The sequence below is a fragment of the Rhinolophus ferrumequinum genome, chromosome 20 (genome assembly GCF_004115265.2).
Source record: "Rhinolophus ferrumequinum isolate MPI-CBG mRhiFer1 chromosome 20, mRhiFer1_v1.p, whole genome shotgun sequence".
In the NCBI taxonomy this organism is placed as follows: domain Eukaryota; kingdom Metazoa; phylum Chordata; class Mammalia; order Chiroptera; family Rhinolophidae; genus Rhinolophus; species Rhinolophus ferrumequinum.
The window spans coordinates 1332522-1354868 of NC_046303.1; the positions used below are offsets into that span (position 1 = coordinate 1332522).

Consider the following 22347-nt stretch of genomic DNA (forward strand, 5'->3'; position numbering starts at 1 on the left):
GGGGCCATCACACAGCGGCCTGCAGCCTCGGATGTTGTTCACAGGTTGACGACACCCTGTTGTGGGAACAAGATTTGAGAAGGGGCCAGCATTTTGGAATTCAGGTTTTAAGTCCTTAACGTTTGTTTCAAGACAAAGACATTTTAGACAAAAGCCTTTCATGTAAGGAACTACCTGTTTTCGTATTTATTTAAATTTTCAGAGAGTTGAAATGTTTACGTAAAGTCCATACATATTTCAGAAGTGGGAAAAGGTGGAACTTGTGTGTTTTCGTTTTGAAGATAAGCAGAGTAGACTCACCAACGTGGCCGCTTCTGTGGGAACGTGGGGCCGGGTCTCCAGGCCGGCGTAGCCGTGTGTGAAGGTGCTGCGTCGCCTTATGCTCCTAAAGTTAAGGCTCTCCTCGGGGGACAGCACCGCGGTTTCTCAAAATTGTCTCACAAAAGTTCATTTCAAACCAGGGTCGCAGACACTCTGACCCCCTACGTGGCATGAGGAGAGAGCTGTGCTGGCAGAAGTGTACGGGACTGCACTGTGTTTTTATGACATACACAGCAGATGGGAAGTCTAAGCGTTTCCAGCCCTTTAACTTCTGGAACCAGTCAGGAAGCAGGGTCTCTCTCACTTCTGAAGACTCCACTTGTGCTGGAGAATGTGCCCCAGGTGCCAGCGGTGGAGACGGCCCGCAGTTTCCTGTCGGGACCCGGGGTCTCAGGCTGCTGCTAACTCACCCCGTTGGGGCCACTTTGAGGGGTCCTGGGCTCCTCCGCACGCCATGTCGACCTTCTGAAACTCTGAAACGGTGTCTATGTGCCTGGGAACTGGAGCTCCACAGAAGTGCTTATAAATCTCACTGGGGACTTGGTCCTAAGCCTCGCTTCTTTTACGTGCCACTGGGAATTCACCTTCCTGTTTGGGGCAAAGAGGATGTTTAATCCACAGTCAATCCTAAAAGCAGGCGAAGCAGCCGATCCCAGCGAGGAGCCTGCTTCTGGCTGGAGAAGATGGCCCCACCGTCTCGTTTCCTGCTGGAGAAGCGGGCCCCGCGGTCCGTGAGGGCACTTCCCAGACACTGGCTCATTCTCCCGGGAGGATTTCTCATGTCCCTGGGTCGCACATTGACCTGTTTTCCATCTCATTTCGTTGGTTTAGGGAACGAACCAACTGCGTTTAGGGAAACTGCAAAGCCTTCTTATATGGGATCAGTTTCCATTTTTGGCTGCTAGGAAATTCATAGTCAAATAGGTCAAATAAGGAATGTATTTTTCTTAGCTTCAAAGCTTATTTCATATTATTCCTTTAATTTTCTACTTTTCTCTCGATTTGTTATGCCTTACATTTTATGTATTCCCGTAAATGGTTTTCCCTCATTTTTCAAATCCGGATGGGGGAATTCATAAACAATTCCACATTAAGGAGACAATTTCAAAGACTTTAATTTCTGACCTAAGCGGTTTGCCAGGCATTGTATATATTTGTGTTTAGATAAATTTGTAATGATCTGTCTCATGGAAAATTATCATAATTTTACTTTTCCCTGGATTCGTTTTGATTGAAGGATATTTCATATGCTTGAAAAAGCACAGTTGTCCCTGGAACAAACGCACTACTGGAAAGCCCTGATGGGACTCATCAGGAAGACTTGTGAAGTGGCTCGATATGTGAATATGCCAGAAGGCTTCCAGAACAGTCTACCTGGTAAGTCAGTGGTCTTCATTACAGGAATGTGGGTGTTTCTCCCCCTTTAGTGCGCAGCATGGCTTCCTAAGAGATGACACCAGGGAGCTTCAAAGGGAGGTGTGCCGAGTGCCAGTGCCATGGTCAGCCCTGCACTGCACTTGGCCCCGTCCACTGTGACAAGATGGACCGGAAGTCCTCGGTTGGGTGGGCTGGATTATCCCAGCGCAGTGTCTAATAGTGACTGCTCTTCTATCAAACTGCCTGGTTTGGCTGATGAATCGTGACCTACCCGAGCGAGTCTGGATGGACTGCGTGGGGGGCTTTTCACTTCACTTAGTATTAGGTCCACCCCACATACCGGGGAGAACTCTCCATGTTGAGTTAGCTCCCCTCTTTCCTTGCCGTCCTCAAAATAAAAAAATCCACTAAAATAGGAATTTTATAAATTCACAACTGCGTATCTCACAGGGAGTCATCCAGTTTCCCCAAAGGCACTCCTTTTCGAGAAGATGCTCTCAGGGTGATACCTGTATTTCTGCTCTTCCTGGTCTGGAGCTGCTCTCTGTTCCCACCTCTCCTTGGCTGTCGTGCTGCTCCCTGGTTTTCTGTGTGTTGCACTTGCTCTGTTGCCACGGGGTTGCCAGCTTCTCCTTGGACCTGCATCTTGGACTTGGGGTTGGGCGTGTGAGTTTTCTGTTCCTTTTCTGTGGCCGTGTCCACCTAATCTTTTTTCCTTTCACCCTCCTCAAACTGCTGCTTTTTGAGGCTGTCAGAGAACGCCCTCCACCCCCCTGTCTGTGGCTCTCAGTGTCAACCCCACCAGCCACAAGTCGGGGCTCTGCTTTTGCTGCCGGCGACAATGTGGCATGTGGCATAGCGGGGCTGGCTCAGTGGGAACTTCTCCAGTGACATGGCCTGTCCTCCAGGGTCGGGCACTCCTCTGACACTTGAACTTTCTGCTTGTCCTCCTTTTTATCACTTATTCCTGCCCACTTCTGACTATTTCCAGAAACACAGGCTATATCGGCGAGAAGCCTGGCTCAGAAGTCTCAATAATATTGATAATCACAGACATCTGTTGTGTTTTATATGAATGGTTTCATTCAATCCTCACGTCAACTGGTGAATGCCATTACAGCTTCATTTTCAGACAAAAATTCTAATCCTAAAGAGATTATATTGCTGCTGTGGGTCACAAAACTCAGTGTCAAAGCCAAGAACACAATCCAGGAACCTTAACCATCCACGTCCCTTGGGACAGGTCCTTGCTAGGCGCTTAACTCTGCCCAAATGCCCGCTGCGTTACAGAAATACAACTTGTCAAACAACTGAGTTTTGTTGATTCTCTGTTCTGCACATTTGTTTCCCAGCTTATTAATCTTTTCCCTAATTTGTTTCCTATTTCCTGAATTTCTCCTTTTATCTTTATTATTTCCTTCATTCTACTAAATTTAGTTTCTTTTTTTCCTAGTTTCTTGATTTTCAGATTTTCTGTTTTCCAGTGTATGTTTTTAAGGTTGTAACTTCTCCCCTGTGCACATTTGGATAGTTCATAGTTTTATCATCACAGTTCAAAAATTTCTAATATTTATTATGATTTCTTCTTTGATTCACGGTTATTTAGAAGTATATTGTGTAATTTTCATTAACATTTGGGGGCCTTTCAAGTTACTTTAAAAAATTTTGATTTCTAGCCTAATTTTCTTTTAGTGAGAGAACGTACTCTGAGTGTTTCAGTCTTTCGAACTTGTTGAGATGTGCTTTATGGTTCACATGGTTGAGTCTGACAGTGTTGTGGTCTCTTCAGAATGTGAACTGTGGCGTTGGGTGCAGTAGTTTATGTATGTTCATTAGGTCAGATGTACTTGTGTGGCCCCAGTCACCCATATCTGACCTATTTCTTGTCTGCCTTTCTGTCATTGCTCCATGGTCAGTGGTACTTCATCTAGGCCAGAAGTCAAATCAGAAGGATTTCTCATCCTCTTTTATTATATTTTTAACTGTATTAATTGAACCACTGTGGCATTTTCCTCTTTATTAAATTTGACTGTTATATCCATCTTGACATCAATATATGAAATGTTTTTCTATTTAGCTTTCTCGAAGGAATCTCCTTGTTATGAAGAAAGCATGAATTGGAAAATCATCAGTGATAATTATTTTGCATTTTTGAAAAACTTACTCAAGTCTCCAATAGCTTCCATATCCAGGTAAGTTTTCATAATTCAACTTCCATGTCTTGATTGAACTATTATCTGAAGAGAAGCAAAACCTAATTATAGGCTACACTTGACTTAAAACATGAGATCCTCATTTAATTATTGATGCCATGTTTCCTGATAGGTGCTCAAGAGACATTTATTTCATAGAATGTGTGTCTCATGTTTCCATGGATTTTGAAAGAAAGGCAGATTATAATAATACAGTTTCCTTCAAAGCATGATTTATAATAGATACTCCAAAAATAAAATCTTTCTTTGAAAAATAGTCATTTAGTTGTGTAGAGTCTGGACAGGGGCTTAATGACTTAAGATTCTGGTAGTTATGGAGACTTTGGGGAAGAAGTGATTTTTGGAACTAAATCTGCTAGATTATACTCTGCTCTGCTGGTTTAGCACATGCATTGAAATGGAAATTTTTATGTAAATTATGGATGTTTATCCACAGAGCACATGTGTACAATTTATTTTTTGAGAGTGTGTAAGGATGTGATGGGACAGAAGCTCTGCCTTAGAGCAGTAGCTCTCAATCTTATGAATGCATCAAACTTACCTGTGGAGTTTGTCACAAACACAAATGCTGGACTTTGCCACAGACGTATGAAGTCGTGCCGACGTGTGGGACCCAGGTTTCTGTAGATTTAACCAGTTCTACAGGAGGTTCTGGTGTACACCGGCATTTAACAAGCATTCTGCAGCATCTCTAGACCTGGGACTCAGCACTCCTGGGGAAACTTCTTCAGCTCGGTGTTAGAGGGTGCAGGAGGAAGGACGGATGGGCCCTTGGGAGAGTCAGCTCCTTACTCCTGTTGGATTTATACCTTCCTTTCCTGAAAGTCTCCAATAGCCCTGGAGAAACAGCAACAAAATGAGTCTGTATATATACTCCAAGGGCATCTTTCATTTTGTATTTGTAGTCTTAGCAGCTGGCACTGGACCTTCCATGATAGATGCTAGACAACTGGATGTCGTCTTACTGAATGAATAGATAAATACATAAATAAAAATGGACATTAGTGCACTTAATTTTAAGATAGCCAAGCTTGAGAAAATCTGGGCATGTCCTCTTCCTGATGTATAATAAAAGTGTGAATCTGTTAATTGACAAGAATTTTTTTGAAATGTTTCTTTTCCTGTGAGATGGAAATAATAATAATACTATGTACCTTAAAAGGCTGTTGTAGGAATGAACTAAGATTACGGTTGTGAAAGTACCTTATAAATTGTGAAGTGATGTAACAAATGTGTGGCCATATTACTACTAGTGGCACTGGTTCTGCTTTGGCATTACTCATGCTGCTGTTACTGCCCCAATGACTGCTCAGATCCCCACAAATGAGGTGGTTTGGGTTCCACTGTTCACACATGGTGACTCGTATAGCACTGCACATGTGTTCTGTGCAGGGCTGGGTGGGAGCCAGGTCTGAATTCCTAGCAGTGGACCTTCCCCTTTCCTGATGGAGATTCCCCAGGAAATGTTTTCAGTGTTCTGTGGTTCAGAATAGCCACGCTTTGCCTACAAATCACAACACACTAAATTAAGGCTGTGTTTTCTCTGCTCTGGGATCCCAGCTTTTGGAGAGAAAACAGTGTTCCTTCATTTGATCTGTCCTGTATCTCTCCTGTGCCAGTTAGTTATACAGCAGGATTAGAGTTAAAAAAGTGTAGGAAGGAATTCACCCTTTAAGGCATTCTCTTATCTACAGTTCTGACATCTTAGAAAGTCTGAAAATGGCAGCTTTTCTTGTGGTTGGGTCACCATTCATGCCACAGACTTAAGTGGCACTGAGTCTGTTGGCCCCACACGTGGAGCCCCTTCTCAGGTTTCATTGAGGACATGTTAAGGAGTTGAGATGGGGCTGCCCCAGCCCCCAGGGAAAAGAGGGCCTTAATAGCATCTGAAATATGCACCACGTTATCTTCCTAAATGTCTGAAGCACAGAAGGCCCCAAGGACTTCCAAAGGGGGCTTGTGGCTCGTGGGTCTTCTCCAAGTGAGGGTTCCGATTCCAAGGATGAGTAGCTCCTTTGAGAGCCTGTTTATTTTAAAGATGTGTATTTTAAAACACACCTGGAGGGAAAGCACACCAGGAAAAACAAAGAGTTTCTAGCAGTGGGAGGTATGGCATTGTTTAAAGAGCCCAGGAGTCACCTCTAGAATAGGACATCGCAACATTCGTCCTTAGTCCCACATGGGCGCTTCCCACCATCCTGCCCTTCGGACAATCTCTGCAGCCAAGACATTCTGAGACGTGATACGGAATTGGAGGCGTAAGTAGCAAACTGGTCTTGAGCAATCATACATATGAACTCATGGAGTAAAATCATTTAAAATGCATTGTTTTGGATGCAGTAAGCAGACTTTAAGCTGAATATGGGCAACCACTCTGCAGAGTTCTGAAATACTTCCAAATGCTCACATTAATTCCGGTTGGGAAAATGTATTGTCTAGTAAAGATTTCATTTGTCTTTTTTACTATAAAATAGATGTATTATCTTAAAAATTTGATAAGTTGAATTTGTCTTGAATTTGTCCTTTTTTCCCTGATACCAATACAGTTCTGTTAATGTTATAGGGTCTTAAACTCCACAAAGGAACTTCTAATGATGGAAAAGAAGTTGCATACCCTTGAGGATGAGCACATGAACTTTCTTTTATCATTTGTGGAATTTTTGCAGACATTGTTATTGCCCGAGTCTTTCTACTCATCCAGTGTTCCCCAATTGCATAACCCCCCACCTCTCATGGAGACTAGTTTAAATACAAGGTCATTGTCGGGAAATCATTTAAAACGTTTAGAAGGAGAGCCATCTGGTCGTGATACTCAGAAACTTTCAGAATTTGGCAAAGAGATGATTGAAAAAATACAAACTCTTGAAAGGAAGGAATCAAGATATATTTTGAGATTTATGGAATTATTGCTTTTTGAAACGAATCCCAAGCTATTGGAATTGTGGATGTATGACATTTCAAAAGGAGAAAGAGCTAATGTGGAAACTTCGTCTACACTTTTAAATTTTTCTGTCCCAGAAAATGAGAGGATTCTTAGTAAAAGCTTTAACTTTTCCCAGTTGTTCCATTCAGATTGGCCTAAATCACCAGCTGTGGACATGGATTTTGTTCATTTAAGTGAAACTATAATAAATAGCCTCTATGAATTTGGATTTCTGAGGCAGGAACAAGTCTCTGACGCCTTGGACACGGTGTACGCTGTAAGAAATGTGTCTGATCATTTGTTAACCCTTTCCGAACCTCAGAAACAAGAAGTTAATACGGTTTTGACTCATGTGTATCTAAATGTCTTCAAGGACAAAGATTCAGCTCTACTTCTGCAGATTGCATCTTCATTTTACCAACATATTTATAAATTTGTGAGCATTCCGAGCACAGAGGGTTTGCTATCTGTCCTTACACAAATCTCAAAACACATTTTGGATATCATAAAACAGTTTAACTTCCAAAGCATCAGTGAAGCATTTACCTTTTTATATGAGACAACAGAGCTTCTTGGGGGAATTTCGGAAGTATCGTATTGTCAACAATTGCTTTCAATTTTGAACTTTCTGGAGCTTCAGGCCCAATCTCTGGTGTCTACAGAGAGCCCAGAATTGGAAGCGATGCATGCTACCCTCACAGGCCTCAAGCAGCTGTTCATAGTGGACGAAGATTTCCGTGTTTCTCTATTTCAGTATATGAACCACCTCTTCAACAGTTCAGTAGAAACCCTGTTGGGTAATGAATGCTTTGCTTTCAATAACAAGAGCATTTCTTCTGTGAATTATTCAGTAAACGGGGGGCCTCCATTTAGTCTTCTGTGGACACAAGTTCTTTCAAACCTCTCCACAAATGGCAGTGAGTTCAATGAGCTTATGGCTGTTCACTGTACCATTTCATGGCTTCAAATGTGGACTGAAATCTGGGGAAGCATATCTCAAATATTGAAGATGGACATGAATGTTTTCACTCCCCTTCATATTGGTCTCACTCAGCTTTTGGATGAACTAGAAAGTGATGTGAAAATTTCTAAAACCTGCCAAGGAATATTTCCCACCCATCACCCTGCTAGACTCATATTACATCTATTTAAAAATGTGACTCAAGCGGATGGTTTCAATGGCTGGGATGATTTGCTGATTCTCAGGGATCTCTGGGTAGCATTAGGTGATACGTTCCTTAGAGTAAAGTTGCTTAACCTGAACCAAATAGAGAAATCCCTTTTCACCATGGAAACTGCCCTGAGTCAGCTGAAGGCATTTCCACTTAACACAAGTGCAGGCAGAGAGTTTTTATATTCTCTGCTTGACCTTTTCATTGAGTTAAGCAATAACTCAGAATATGTAGATAGAAATGTACATCTGGTAAATCCCTTTCTTTCAAATAACCCCACAAATTACAGAGCAAAGTTTGAAAGTATCATCACCAACCTAAGAGAAACAATATTATTTCTTAGAAATGTGTCCCATGACCAAGATTTGTTGTCCTGTGCTGATATTTTCCAAAATGTTACTGAGTTTCTTTTGGAAGATGGCTTATTACATGTAAACACTTCACAGAGGACATTACACATTCTGGCCATGTTAAATTCCACGTTTTCCTCTGAGGACACAATTAATAGACTGAAAGGGTGCATTGAATGGGTAGACATCATAAACCGTCTGCACGTGACACGTCATCCCAGTTCTTCACAAGGCCATATTCAGGGTGCTTTGAGGAATTTCAGAGATGTAGGAAACAAATTTAACTCTACCTTGAAGTTTGTTACTTGGCTGTTGAATATGATGGAATCTGGTTGTTCATTGAATAAGTCAAATATAAATTGTGTGAATATTTACTTGAAAAGTGTAACTGACTTTCTAAATATTATACTTACTGCAGTCTTTGAAAAAGAAAAGATACCAAAATTTGAGATTTTATTAAGTCTTTTAAATGATTCCACTGACCAAATAAGGATGATTATCCACAACTTAACAAGAGACTTTGGATTTGCATCTCAATCCAACTGGAAACATTTTACTGAATCAATTCTAAGACCCATAGAAATGTCCAATGAAATTCCTAGCCAATTTCAAAATATTTGGCTGCATTTAGTAGCTCTAGGGAAGGAAATTAAAAAACTTGCCAAAGATATTTTCCCTAATGTCCTGGAAAATAACTCCTCTTCTGAAATGGAAAAGTTTTTTAATATATTTGCTACCAGTCCGAAGGAAAAAGATATAAACAGTTTAGACAATTTATTTTTCCATTTAGCTAGTTATTTTCCCTTCAACTTATCTCATGATCTGCAAAATTCACCCCAGATAATTCCACGTGAAATAATGAAATCAGTGGGTCTTGGTGTTCAGTTACTTAGGGATGTGCTCTACTCTGTAATGTCCTCAGTGCCTCGCAACAGTCCAGAAGATCCAGGGAATCGTCAGGTTTTAAAGAAGGTGACTTCTCTCCTGCGTACTCTCAAGAAGACAGACATAGACCTGCTGGTAGGCCAACTTGAGCAGATTGGAGAAAGCCTAATGGATTTCTTTAAGAATGTCAGCCGAGTGGGTGCTCGCAATGTGGGGATCAACGTGCTTGTTGGCTTGGTGGAGAAAGTTGTGGACAGCTTACATTCTTGGGATGTCAGCCATCTGCTGAGGCTGTCCCACCTGTTTCCCAGAGATGATGTGAACACTATGGTGGACGTGTTCTACGTTCTTCCTCACGCCGCGAGGCTCCTGCACAGAGTAGTTGACAAAAACATCACAGAAGCCCTCAAGGATGTCCACGACTTCACACTCCTTCACGGCATGAGCATTTCTAATGTCACCAAGGAAGACTTCATTGTTGTGATTAAAGCTCTTCAGGACGCCATTGAGTTAATATCGGATAAACCAGGTATTCTCACAGAGGCTTTAACTTGTCTTCCTGTGGTTTGGTGCTGGAATCACACAACTTCTGGATTTCAGCAGAATCAGAAGTTAGAAGCCTGTAATGGCCATGAGCGCATGTCTTCTTCCTTTCATAGCACAGTGGCCCGTTTACTTGACCACCTCCACCTGTCTCCCTCAGGTGAAGTTTCGCAATGTTCAAATGAAAGCTTGCAGGTGGAAATAAGTAGGAAAATGGTCTGTGTCATTCATGAACTAGCAGACTGGAGCTCCATTCTTCTAGAGCTGTCAGAAGTCTTCCATGTTAAAAGTTCGCTTGTGAACACTGTGCAAGAATTTTGGCATAAGGTGTTACCATTTGTCCCGTCTTCTGGAAATCAAAGCAATGGCAGCATGTCTGGACTTTGTTCCACTGGTCCTGTAAAGCAAGTTGCTTTGCAAATTGTAGAAAAATTAAAAAATGTCAACTTTACAAAAGTTACATCAGATGAAAACCTTCTTAATAAACTAGCTAGTTTAAAAAAGATCCTTAACCTTGATGAAGGCACAGAGGCATTTGTTAGAAATATTTCCTTAAATTTGGAAAGGATAATAAAATCGCTTTCTGGGGATAAGAGCCTAGAAAATAGTGCTCATGCTTTAGTCTTTCCATTCATGACGTTTCTGAATGCAACCCTTGCAGGTAGTAATTTGGAAACACTGTCAAGTTTTATTAAAAAAAGGGAAGCAACTTACAACTTTGAAGAACTATGGCTTGAGTTTGAACAAACCGTGAAAGATCTAAGTCATGACTTAAATATCAGACATCTGTTCTCTGAAATTAACAAAGACATTCAAATGATTAATTCAGTGACCCTTCAAAACATAACTTTGCAACTTGCCCATTTTTGGGAAAGCATGAATTCATCATCTTTGCAGGCATCAGAAATTGCTGAAGATTTTCTAGCAGTCACAAAAAACTGGCTTCATAAATATACAAATGAGGAATACTCGAGAATAATACAAATATTTCTTCTTCTTATGGCCAACAAGAGTTCAGCTGATGATCTAGCTTTGTTGACTAAAGATATTACGATCTATATGGGCTATCTCAAAAATGTTTCTAGAGGAGGTAATTTTGATGATGCCCTTCTTACTCAACTGCTAAACCAAGAGCAGCTAACTAATTTCTCAGTTGTTCAGTGGCTTTTAGAAAGCTTCCTAATTAATTCAGTCAATAACTTAGCTGGGAGTTCTCCAGAGGCAGCCTGGAATTTAAGTGATACTGACCTTCAAATAGTGAATTTCATGGACCTCGCCTTGGACCAAACACAGTCAGAAAAGAGAGAGGGAAGAATTCTCCCTCCGGGAAGCAGAGTGGCGTTCATGGACCAGCTTTTGAAAACATTCTTCTCCTTTTTACAAAAGGGAAATTCTGAGAACAAAATCTCTCTTCTGCTGAAAGACTTTCCCAAAGACGTCACTGCGGAGATGGGGTGAGTACTTCCGTGGGGGCCATGTAGTCATTACACTTGATGACCCACTTTATTTCCTGGGGTGTAAAGGCCAACACAGCACTTGGACTAACACCTGTGGATGCTCTTGGAAGTGAACTTGGTCTTGATGAACATTTTATTAAAATATCAACGCAAAATAATTTGGAGGATTGCTATCTAACTAGTAAACATCTGTATAAACCTAGCCCTTGGCAATTAATCACTTACTATGCTTTCTTATATTTTTGGATTATGAAAATAATTATGAAATTCTATTTTACATGGAACTGGAAAATTCGTTTTTATATATGTCATACATAAATATGGACATAATTCAAATGAACGTGTTAACTGTTTAATCACAAATGAGGGGTTTAAATATTTTTTTATTCCAGTTAATCTACCATGATGTTTATATTTGCAATTGATAAAATTCCAAAATTTTAAAACGGATAGTCACCTTATGGGCCCCTCACATATCTTTTCTCATCCCTTTTGAAGCCTGCCAGCGGGAAGGCTGAGGGAAATTCCACTGTATATGACGTCTGTGTCTGTCAGGGCTCCAGCACAGAAGCAGATACCACGGGCGTGAGCGGAAGCTTGTCGTCCACAGGTGGAGGTCAGGAAGGACGGAGGGGAGGGAGACAGCTGCGAATCCAGCTGCTGTTTGGGGCCGAGTCCTGAGCCCTTGCTGAAGGCCGTCCACCTGATAAGCCCAGGACAATGTCCTTTCTGACTAACTTTAAGTTTACGATTAGGGACTTGAACCACATCTTCCCAGCGGCACCTGTATTATTTGTGTTTATGCTACAAAACAGCCATGACTTTCTTCCATCCTCCACTCAGTTCATGGGATGATCCACCTTGTAGCCCACCCAGACCAGAGGCACACAAGAAAAGGATTCCGGGGCTGTCACTCAGCCTAGCCAAGCTGACACGTGTCAGAGCCATCAAATGTCTAAGTGCTTTGCTAGGACTTGGAGTGTCAGAAAGAGGTTACCTCGTGCATTGAGAATCATCTCATAGTCATTTCACGTTTCTTTCTTTTCTATAAGCAAAGGTACACGGCTGTTTAAATTGTTAGGTTTAAGCCATTGTAGTGGGATTATCCATGAAATTCCTTTACTCTTCTCATTATTTGGCAAAAAGATATTTTCATCTGCAGTGCACTTGGGCATGTTGTCTTTCAGTCAGTCTTACCCCCTCCTTGATGCCACTATAAACCCCCAAAATCATTGTATGTTTTAATCTTTCCATTGATAAGCATGAAATTAACTATCTGTATTTACAGTTTTGTCCCAAAAGAGAAAATTCTGGAAATTCCGAAAGTGGATCAGTTCCTTACCTTTATGACAGAAGACAAATTGATGAGCATTTTTTCAAGTTTAAAGGAGACTATGTATCATCTAATCAAAAGCTCATTTGTATTAGACAATGGAGAGTTTTCTTTTGGTAGTCATCGAGGACTGAAGTACATGCGAGGTTTATTGAATGAGCTTCTGCGGGAAACCTCGATGAAAAATAAGACTGAAAATACTTGGGAGTTGCTTGTGTTGGTGAGTCAGTTGCTTTTCCATCTGAACAGTTCTGAGGACCTCTTTAGACTCAGTCACAACCTTCAGTCAGCGCTTCACCTTGTGAGAGAAACTTCATTAGCGATAGCAAATCTGAGGGATACTCTTTTAAACTCTTTTAACAAGGACTTCCGTGGCTTGGATCCTACGATCCAACAAGTGATACTTGCTAATCTAACAGATTTGCTTTCCTTTGCAAATACATCATTCCCCCTAAGAAACAGAGCCACTTTAGAAATTACTAAGAGATTACTTGGTATTGTCTCAAGAGCTGGTGGAGAAAGTCAGGTCCTGGAACCCCTCGTGGAAATGTCTGATACTCTGACCATGCTGGTAAGTGACAGTGCTAAAATGAAAGACCTTGCCACATCCATGAACTCCATCGTGCAACTACTTGAGTTAGCCAAGAAAGTTTCGGGGAAGATGGTCACTCTTTTTGAAACCCATTTCATCTCAGGTACCAATGACACCATGAAATTCTTTGATCTTCTTTATTCCATTTTACAACACAGTGTTCGAAATGTGAATGAAATAACTACTTTGAAAAAAGTGGATCGTTCAGTATATGAAAATATAAATGACTTGTGGACGCCATTTCTTGACTTGGCCTTTGGGATGATTGGGGTCAAACCTAATATTTCACAAGACTCTGATATTTTCAATACGTCATCTAACATAGTCTCTTATGTGAATGAGTCCAAGGATTTTTCTGATATTTTGAAAGAAATTGCTGAATTTTTAACTTCTGGGAAAATTAATTTGGAAGATGTGGAGCATTTTCTGGTAGCAGTTCATAATGGGACTCAAATATTTTCTATGGATTCTCTTAACATATGGGAAGAAATCCTGGATTGCTTAGTTTCTATAAATAACATCACCAACCAGATAGACTTCTTACATCCTAATCCAATTTCCACTCATATTTTCTGTCAAGGTGCTCATGAAGCAATCCCATTTTTGGGTGCAATGCTGTCACAAAACAGCACAGAAATAGAAACTTACTTGAGAATGGTGATTGATCTCACCTTAGAAGCTCTTTGGAATAACTTAGAGGAGGATAAGCGGGATGTTTTTAATCTGTTGCTGACACTTGCTCAGCGTCCAAACATCCTTTTGGAAGCTATAGAAACAGCTGTTAAGGTCTCCAGAGGAGTGAAGGGTGGCTGCGGCCATGACTTGGGGAACACTTTGGTCTTCAACACGTCTCTGAGTCAGAATGCAACTCCTGAACAACCTGAAGAAGCGATCCGAAGTGTGTTACCTCAAACAGCTCTCCTGAGGGCAGAGATCCTGAACAACTCTCAGTGGGCGAATTCCACGAGAACTTCGTTTCAGCCTGTTTTTGAGGTTTTCAGTAATGCAACCACTGGAAAGAAGATCACATCAGGAAAGGAAGAGAAGACCGAGAAAGTCGTGACTGACTCTCATTATATCTTCAAACCATTACCTCGTTTCGAGAACTTCCGGAAGGGACTAATTGCATTGACTGAATATTGGCAGAAGGTCCCCCTGACATGTCAAAGGTAATAAAATACCAAATTCCCTTTGTTTCCCTCCTGCAGTAACTAGAAAGTAGAACCACATGGGAATTATGTGAACCAGGTAAGTGGTCCTTCTTGACGTCACTTCATTGCCCTCCAAAGTTAGCTTCCACCCAGAGCGACTCAAGTCCAGTCTCTCTTCACGATTTGACTCATTATTCGGTGTTCAAATCTGATTCGAATTTATTCAGAAATTTTCACAAGTAAATTATTTTCAGAAGTAAAAACCTTTTATTCTATTCAGTTGTCCCAAAACTGGGTCCATAAAGAGCTGTCTGGTCACCTCCTGTGACAGCCAGTGGTCCTGCTATTTGATAGACTAGCAAGACTGTGAGGCCGTGTGCTTCACACAGACCTACGCGCCCAGACCACTGCGAAGGGCCAGGCAGCTGTTGGCTTCTTCCCTCTCTGGATTCGCAGCAGCGTATGGGGCTGTTCCACCTCCAAGCACTGCCCTGTCCCTGAATGGTGGCTGAGGGAACGCTGTTCCGAAACCTCCATCCCGTTAGTCACAAGCCCTGGAAGTCATCTGCTGTCGCAAGTTGCAGGACTCATGTCTCTGTGTATGCAGAGTGTCAGGGGCTACAGCTGTCCCAGCCCAGCCTTTCTGTGTGTGACTGTGCCATCCGGGTGGTCCCTGCCTGCACCTGCCTTTCTCTCGGTCATACAGGGAGAGTGGCAGTGCCACCTGGACCTCACTCACCTGCCCGGTGCTTGGCCAATTTTCTGAGTTCTGCTGGTATCAGGCTGCACCTCGAATCCAGTCACTTCACTGCTTGGCTAGTGAAACAGGTGTCATTGGCACAAAGAACTGTCCCTGCCCTGAAGTTTGGATGCTGGCTTTCAGAGCTTCTCGCTGTGACCCCTCATTGTCTGACCCCGACTACGTAGTGTTTGACTTCCATTCTGCTCCGAATCTTCATTTGAGCTAGAGGTGGGGGCAGATCCTGTTCTTGACTAATCCCAATTTTCATATGATTTTTTTCAGTTCTCTGTGGAGGGGATTTACCCCAAAACTGGAAACTAGTTGGTGGGAAGTGGCTGGGGTGTGGCCACCACCCCCACTCTCTAACTTCACAAGGCTTAGTGCCCAGTCTCATCCTATGTAGTGGTTACTTGCTTCCATTCTTGCTTTCGGCATCCTTTTATCATCCACTTCTTGAATGGGGAAGATATAAAATGTCCAAGACAAAAGTCCCATTGGTGGTGAGTTTGAGTCAGACTAGCCTGACTTGATGTGAGTCTTATCTCTGCTGTCCACTGACTTTCTGAATCCAGACAAGTTATCGAAACTTTCTGACCCTCCCTTTGTTTACGTACAAAACAGGGATAATAATGGTACCTTTTGGTGCTATGGTAAGGATACTGCAATAAACCTTAGCTATGCATTTAATATGCATAATTAATGTGGGTTTAACCCATGAGAAATATTAATAATTAAACAACCACAGATACCTAGGCAAAAATATTAGCTTAAAATTAGAATAATAAGAACAATAAGAACAATTCCCAAATGTGGAAAGTTCCGTAAGCGTCCCGTTGGCTCACTGTGAGTTTCCTGGAATTGAGAGCCCCTGGTGGCAGGAGCCAGATATGTGGGGATGATCGGGGCAGCATCCACTTCCCTGCGTCCGGCCGCAGAGCCTCCTGCTGGACAGGGAAAAGAAGCTTGGTCGCCCAGATGTGAATCCATTGTTGTTTGTCCCAAAGAACGCTCTGGGTCCTTTGTCACCTTCTCCCGGCTGGGTCTCACCCACCAGACCCCTTCTTTCACACACAGGCCACCGGGCATCATTTATGCACCATCTGTGTCACCTCCAGTTAGGATCAAATTCCATTTCAGAGTGAGTGCTGCTTTGAAGCTATTCCCCAATCTGTAAATCTACCGTAGAAACAGGGCAAGTGACGAAAGAGGAAATGGGAGGTCTGGAAGAGAAGGCAGGCACCCAGCTCTGGAGCCTGCATCACATTGTGTGGGCCGCTGATAAATAGGCTGTGAGGTCTGCGGGGGGTGGGGGGGCACAGGTACTCGCCCACCTGCGGGGCCCTCTGAGCTTGTGGGAGCTGGGTGGAACTTTGGTGTCCAGCCTGTGATAAGCGAGGTTGCCAGGCGGGCCGTGAGCATGCTGTGTGTGTGGACCCCCGTCCAGACCACAGTCCTCATTTAGGGGGGACCCGAGGCTGGGGCAGTTCATGTCACATCTACTGAGTGACAACTGAAAGTTGCCCCTGGTGGCTGTGAGAGACTGAGAAATAGTGACTCTTGCTTCTGGGTGCACCATCATTTTGCTACGACTGAAATGTAATAATTAAAATCCCAAAATTTACCAATACATATATTACCAGATGGTGATTAATAAGTGGCTGTACACCACCAGTTTTTCTGGCTAGAAATGAAAATCACACGTTAGTCTTTCTATGGCACTAAAACACAATTCGGTCATAACTGTTCTCTCCCTGCCAAATTATTTTCCAGTTCAAGTGTGTTTCTATTATAGCTCCCCTCTCCCTTCTTGTTCATTGTTTGGTCGAGAGCAGTGCTTGGGTCTGGCTTCCCTGAAGGATTGTGTATAATTCCGCCTGACCTTTAAAGGTGTCAGATGACTTCAGACTCCCTCTAATGGACAGTGAACGAGTGTCGCTGTACAGAATCCAGTTTTCATCACCTCATGGATTTCCAAGGTTTGGCCCGAAGGTGCATTTCATTTTTAGACTTACTTTTGTCCTGATACGTGCACGCAGCACCACCAGGCAGAATGTGTTGCCGTGACCGGAGACGGAGGCCTCGTGCTTTCCAGACGTCTGACTGTGTTGTCAGTTTCTCTGTGGAGTAGCTATGAGCACTGAGGACACTTCTTACACCTTGCCCCCAGAAGTGGCGCACGTGGCTTGCAGACTTTGATTCTTTAATGCCATTTCTTTTTTTTCCCTAAGTGTTGCTGAAATGTGTCAGGGTTCCCGGCAGCCGGTGAAGCCCGCGACGGCCGTCGTGACTCTGCAGAGAGCGAAGATGCTGGTCCTGCATGCGGTCCTCATCCTCACAGGTGGGCAGGTGCCCCTGAGTCTCCTTTAGGGTAAGGTGCAGCCTTCTGCCCTGGCTCCCGAGGCCCGGGGCCCTGGCCCACACCTCCCACCGCATCCCACCACTGCCGCTCCTCTCCAGCCCAGGTGAACCGCCCCTCCCTGCCCTGAGCGGGGCTTTTGGTCATGTAACCTGCTTCCCCGTACCCTTGACGTAAACTCCAGCCGTTTACGTCAAGGACTGCCTCCATCCCTGGTTGGCAGTGACCTTGAGCAGACCTCTGTCAGATGCATGTCACTGCTCTGATTTCTATGGCTCCTTCCTCTACCAGAGTTCATGTTCCTTGAAGGCAGCAGGCACGTCTCCACCCCGGTACATGGAACGCCTCCCACCATGTGTGTGGACAAGCCTGCTGCAGCGTGGATTCCCAGTTTTGGGGCACCCCTTTCCCTGCAGCAGTCTGTAACCTCACTGAGGGAGCTCCTGCCGCTTGGTCCATGGTCCCCCCAGTCAGTGTCTACAGTGAGTGACTAGATATTTATGTTGTAAATGAATGGATTTGTCTGCTAAGATCTACTTGCCGAGTCCATTCCTGCATGTTTCAGTGAAGTCTCCTTGTGCCTTTGCTGAAGGAAAGTACCAGGGCTGCCTACGGGGCACTCGGTTATCCAGGATCTCCTCTGATGGGTCAGCTCGGAGTCTCAGAGCTCTTCTGGGCCCCGGGGCTGGACCAGGGCTGCTTAAGGGCTGCTGGCCACGGGCACACATGTCATGCCTTCCTACGGCCGGTCTCCTACACACAGCTGCACAGAGCCCTCTTGTGCCGGCAGGGCCTTGAGAATGCTGATGGCAGTGGGCGCTGGGGACATGCATGGGAGCCCAGGGAGGAGGGCTAGGGAGAGAAATGCTGAAGTCAAGGGTGTCCTGATCAGACCGAGAGGAAATGAGGAGCCAGAGGGCAGCTGAGTGGGCCTACGCCCTGTCCTTGCGTGGAGTGCCCCGTGGTTGGCTCCGCACGCCCGCCCCGCCCCAGGGTCATGTGACGCCACACTCCCGCTCTCCCCCCAGCCCCCGACTTATTCTCCCATGATTAGTGTCTCCACATTACTCTGAGATTTGGTGTGATTTCCTCTGGAAAGCTTTTCTTGGCCTCCAGTCAGGGGCTGGGGGGCCCTGAGTCATGGTTCCAGCTGTGCGCTGCAGTGAGGTGACCAGCGTGTCTCCTTGTGGCCGTGCCTGTTGATCGGCATGAATCCAGCATATGGGCATTGAGCACAGCCGATGACGACAGACGTTCATTGAGTGAAGAGAGAGGGACCGCCCGGAGACCTCACGGGCCCCTGTCCCATCCACTGGGAGGCCTGCGCATGCGGTCTGTGCGGTTTTACGCTGACTCTTCTGGTGGCAACGTTTGCCATAAACAACGGTGGGCGTCTGTGTGCTTGGGGCCCGCTCAGTGTTACTGAGCCAGCATGTGGGGCTGGGACGACGCTGGGCAGAGCAGAGTCAGGCGTGCGTGGGGCAGAGTGGAGGCATGCCCACCATCGCAGACCCAGGGTGGTCAGCGCGGTTACCTGTGGGGCGTGGGCAGCAGGGGCTGGGAGCCAGGAGTGCAGACCAGCCCCTGCCTGGGGGAGCTGGGGAGGAGTGGCGAGGCTGGGCAGGAACCGGCGTATCAAATACGTCTTCAAATGAGAATAAGTACAATTTCAGGTCTTGAGTGCTAGGAAGATGCTGACAGTGAAGTGGTGAGAGCAAGCGGTGGCAGAGAGGGGGCCTTTGGGACGTCTCTGTGCGGTGACGTTTCTGGTGAAGCCTGAGGGTGGAAGGACGTTCGTGTGCCCTGTCCTCTCGTGTACCCACCCCTGACTGCGAGGTAGACGGGAGACAGTGCATGGCTCTAGGCTGGGGCTCTCGCTGTGGGCTCGTCCACACAACCACCATGGGGCTCAGGCCGTGGGGCAGCCGGGGTCTGCAGTGCCACCTGACTTGTAAGGTGACAGGCCACTTCTAATCACGCGGCACCGTGCCTGAGTAAGGCCTCGTTGTTCCTGAGTGTTTTTACATGCAGAATCAAACTCGACTCTCATGATAAGTGGAATCATGATGCAGGAAGACCAGTAGCTCCAGTATCACACAGCCAGGGCCAGGGTCGGCTTGGCCACAGGACAGCTGAGTGACGCTGGCACCGCTTAGTGCCCTGAGCTTTGGATAAAGAGTGGGAACGACTCCTATTTCAAGGCACAGCTGAGAGGGTTAGATGGAAGGTGGGCACAGTAGGTCCCTCCTGCCCCTGTCATAGAGCAACTGGAGGGTGGGTCTCTGTATGTCTATGGAAAATCTCACTCTCAGCTTATAAAGAGCTGTTCACAAGTGAACATTGGTAATTTAGCGATTAATACAGGCTGAATTCTAATCTGTTCACTCACTTCTTTTTCTACAAAGTTCCTTAAACCCAAGAATTGATTAATCGTTCTGTTTAAGAAACGTGAAAAAGGAGCGAGCAGTGGAGGGAGGCAGGAGATCAACGATGTAAGTGAAGCCCCGTGTCCTGTAGTTGTTTAAAAAGAAAACCTCTGTCTCCGACTGGAGATGTCAGGACACGGGCAGGACCGCCTGGTAAAGCATTATGTACCTGAGTGCACAGAAGGACGGCGAGCGGTGTCCCCAGGTGGAGGCACGCTCGGTGGGATGGGACCCACACTTCTGCCTGCGTCCCAGAGGTGCATGTGACACTTTGAGCCCAGCCACGTTCGGAGGCGTAATTAGCTTGACATTTCAGTCAGGGAATGTGAGGCTTTCCCATGGATTAAACATCCCTTAATACCTGAATTTACATTTGTTTTGCCATTCCACACTGCAGCTGCTAAACTAGCTTACTTGAAATTACCTTAGTAACGGAAAATTAGTTTTGAAGTTTTACATCGCATTTCAAGAAAACTCAAGTATGTCACCCTCAGGCATGACTGAGGAACAGAAACTGTCAGCCCACTTTCCTCAGGAAACTTTCACTTCATTCTGTAGAAGAGGAGGGCAGTGACAGGCCCAGAAAAGGTAGGGTTTGGGGTGCAATGGGCCAGCTTGGGCAGTGGCTCCTCTTCCAGCAGAGGGGACAGCAGTCAGCTCGGGGACTGTCGCTATTGAAAAGGAAGTGGTTATTTGCACGTCACAGAGTTTAGTTCAGTGTCACCATGAGGAAAGTGGTCATTGTCCCCTGCCAATCTAGTACTGGCAGCACGTGAGAGACGCCCGCGGGAGAGCGGCTCATGGAGCCAGAAATGACCTCAGCGCCTCCCACGTCCACCTCCTGCTTTCCCACATCAACAGCTGAGGCCCAGAGCATGTGGGTGAGTTGCCCAGGGCCTCGCAGTGCAGAAGTCAGGGCCCGACCCACCAAGGAGCCCCTGGGTCTGAGGGGCCAGCAGGAGCAGAGGGAAGGGGTGTGGGGGTGGGGCTGGAAAGCCCAAGCAGGAGTGTGATGTGTCCATAAACCAAGAAGAGAGATGGTAGCAGGTAGGGAGAAGTAGGGCATGGAGCTGGGTCTGGAGAAGCAACGTTAGGGGCCCCAGGGGCCCCAGGCACGTGGAGGCCCCTGGCACGTGGAGGGCGGAGGCCCGACTGTCGTTCTGTCCTGAGGGTGGTGGCTTTGAGGGTGGCTGCAGGACAATGTCAGGTACAGGCCAGTGTGTCTTTCCATAGCCAGTAGGTCATCCCTGAGCTGACCTTGCAGCCACCGTCTAGTCCACGCCTCATTTTACACCGAGAGACGCAGGGTGGCTGTAGCCCGTGTGCGAGTCACGTGACGTGCTTGTTGGTCAGTGCCGCGTCCTGTGCTCTGAGGTTTGGGTGACATGGGTCCCAAACGGTAGGACGTCTTCCTCAGACACACGACCGTTTGTCCTCAGAGACAGCGCCGGGACGTCTGATAGTATTTCACCTCTTTTGTTTTGCCTTTTAATAGATTAATTAAGAGACACACTTTACATTTTTGAAAATAAGGAGCTTGGTGTTCAAAATCAGAGAAACAGAGGTGAATGAGAAAATATAAACAAGTGAGGCATTCAGGTGCTGTGCTTTTGAAGACATGGCTCAGTGTGTTCTGTGTACTGCACACTGCATAAGGTTCTAATCAGTTTTTTAAAATACCTTTTGAGAAATGATGTAATCATATAAGAAGCAGGACTGAAATTTTTCTCTAATTGAAAAGACCCACGTTTTGTTGCTCATAAAGATACATTTGCTTTTCTGTAACGAACAATGCGAGAATACTGAGCAAGCATCTGAGCAAAGCCACACGTAGGCACTGGCTGTGACATGGGACCAGACGCCAGCAGAGCCCCTCCACGGTGTGGCTGCAGGGGGTGTGCAGCAGGGGTCTGCTCACGTGATGACAGGTCCCCACAGCTGGGGGACGCATGCGTCCTGAGGCCGAGTTCTGAAGGGTAGGCTCGAGAGAGGAGAGGCTGCAATGCAGGGGGTGCCGGTGGCTCTGGGAAAATGGGGAGTGCAGGCCCTGAGCTGGGGAGGGGGTGGCTGCGGCTGGGGGGTGACCTCCTATGGAGCCCCCTCCCTTTAGGAAGAGCCCCAGGCTCCAGAGGAAGGCTAAGTGGAAGGGAGCTGGGAGGGGACATGCAGGAAGCCGGGCGGGTATCCTGGGTGGGACCTGGCATGCGGGCAGAGGAGTCAAGCTGTTGGGAGGTGTGACAGAACAGGTGAGAGAGGGGCTGGCGTGCGGGGTGCTGGGGAGCCGTGGGCGGGGCCTGCGAGGTGGGCAGGATGGGCGCCCTCAAATCCGCGTGTGTGTAACCATCTGTCCTTCAAGTGGGTTCTTAAGAATGAAAGGACACTGCTCAGCACTGCCTGGGACTGAAGGTGAAAACCAGGGCTGGGGTGAGTGGGGCCGCCCCAGGGGTGCAGGGAGAGGGGCCGTCTGGGGAGCTGGAGGAGGGCTAGTAACCCTGTATTCAGGTAG

At 45.6% G+C, this 22347-nt stretch overlaps 1 protein-coding gene across 1 annotated transcript in view; it reads left to right on the forward strand.

Annotated features, from left to right (window-relative positions):
* ABCA13 (ATP binding cassette subfamily A member 13) overlaps positions 1-22347 on the forward strand; it is a 241923-nt gene that overhangs the window by 39908 nt on the left and 179668 nt on the right. The window contains exons 11-15 of the mRNA XM_033088866.1: positions 1559-1698; positions 3776-3890; positions 6475-11238; positions 12530-14335; positions 17288-17397. Of these exons, the coding sequence (XP_032944757.1) occupies positions 1559-1698; positions 3776-3890; positions 6475-11238; positions 12530-14335; positions 17288-17397 (6935 nt within the window). The remainder of the gene's footprint in view (positions 1-1558; positions 1699-3775; positions 3891-6474; positions 11239-12529; positions 14336-17287; positions 17398-22347) is intronic.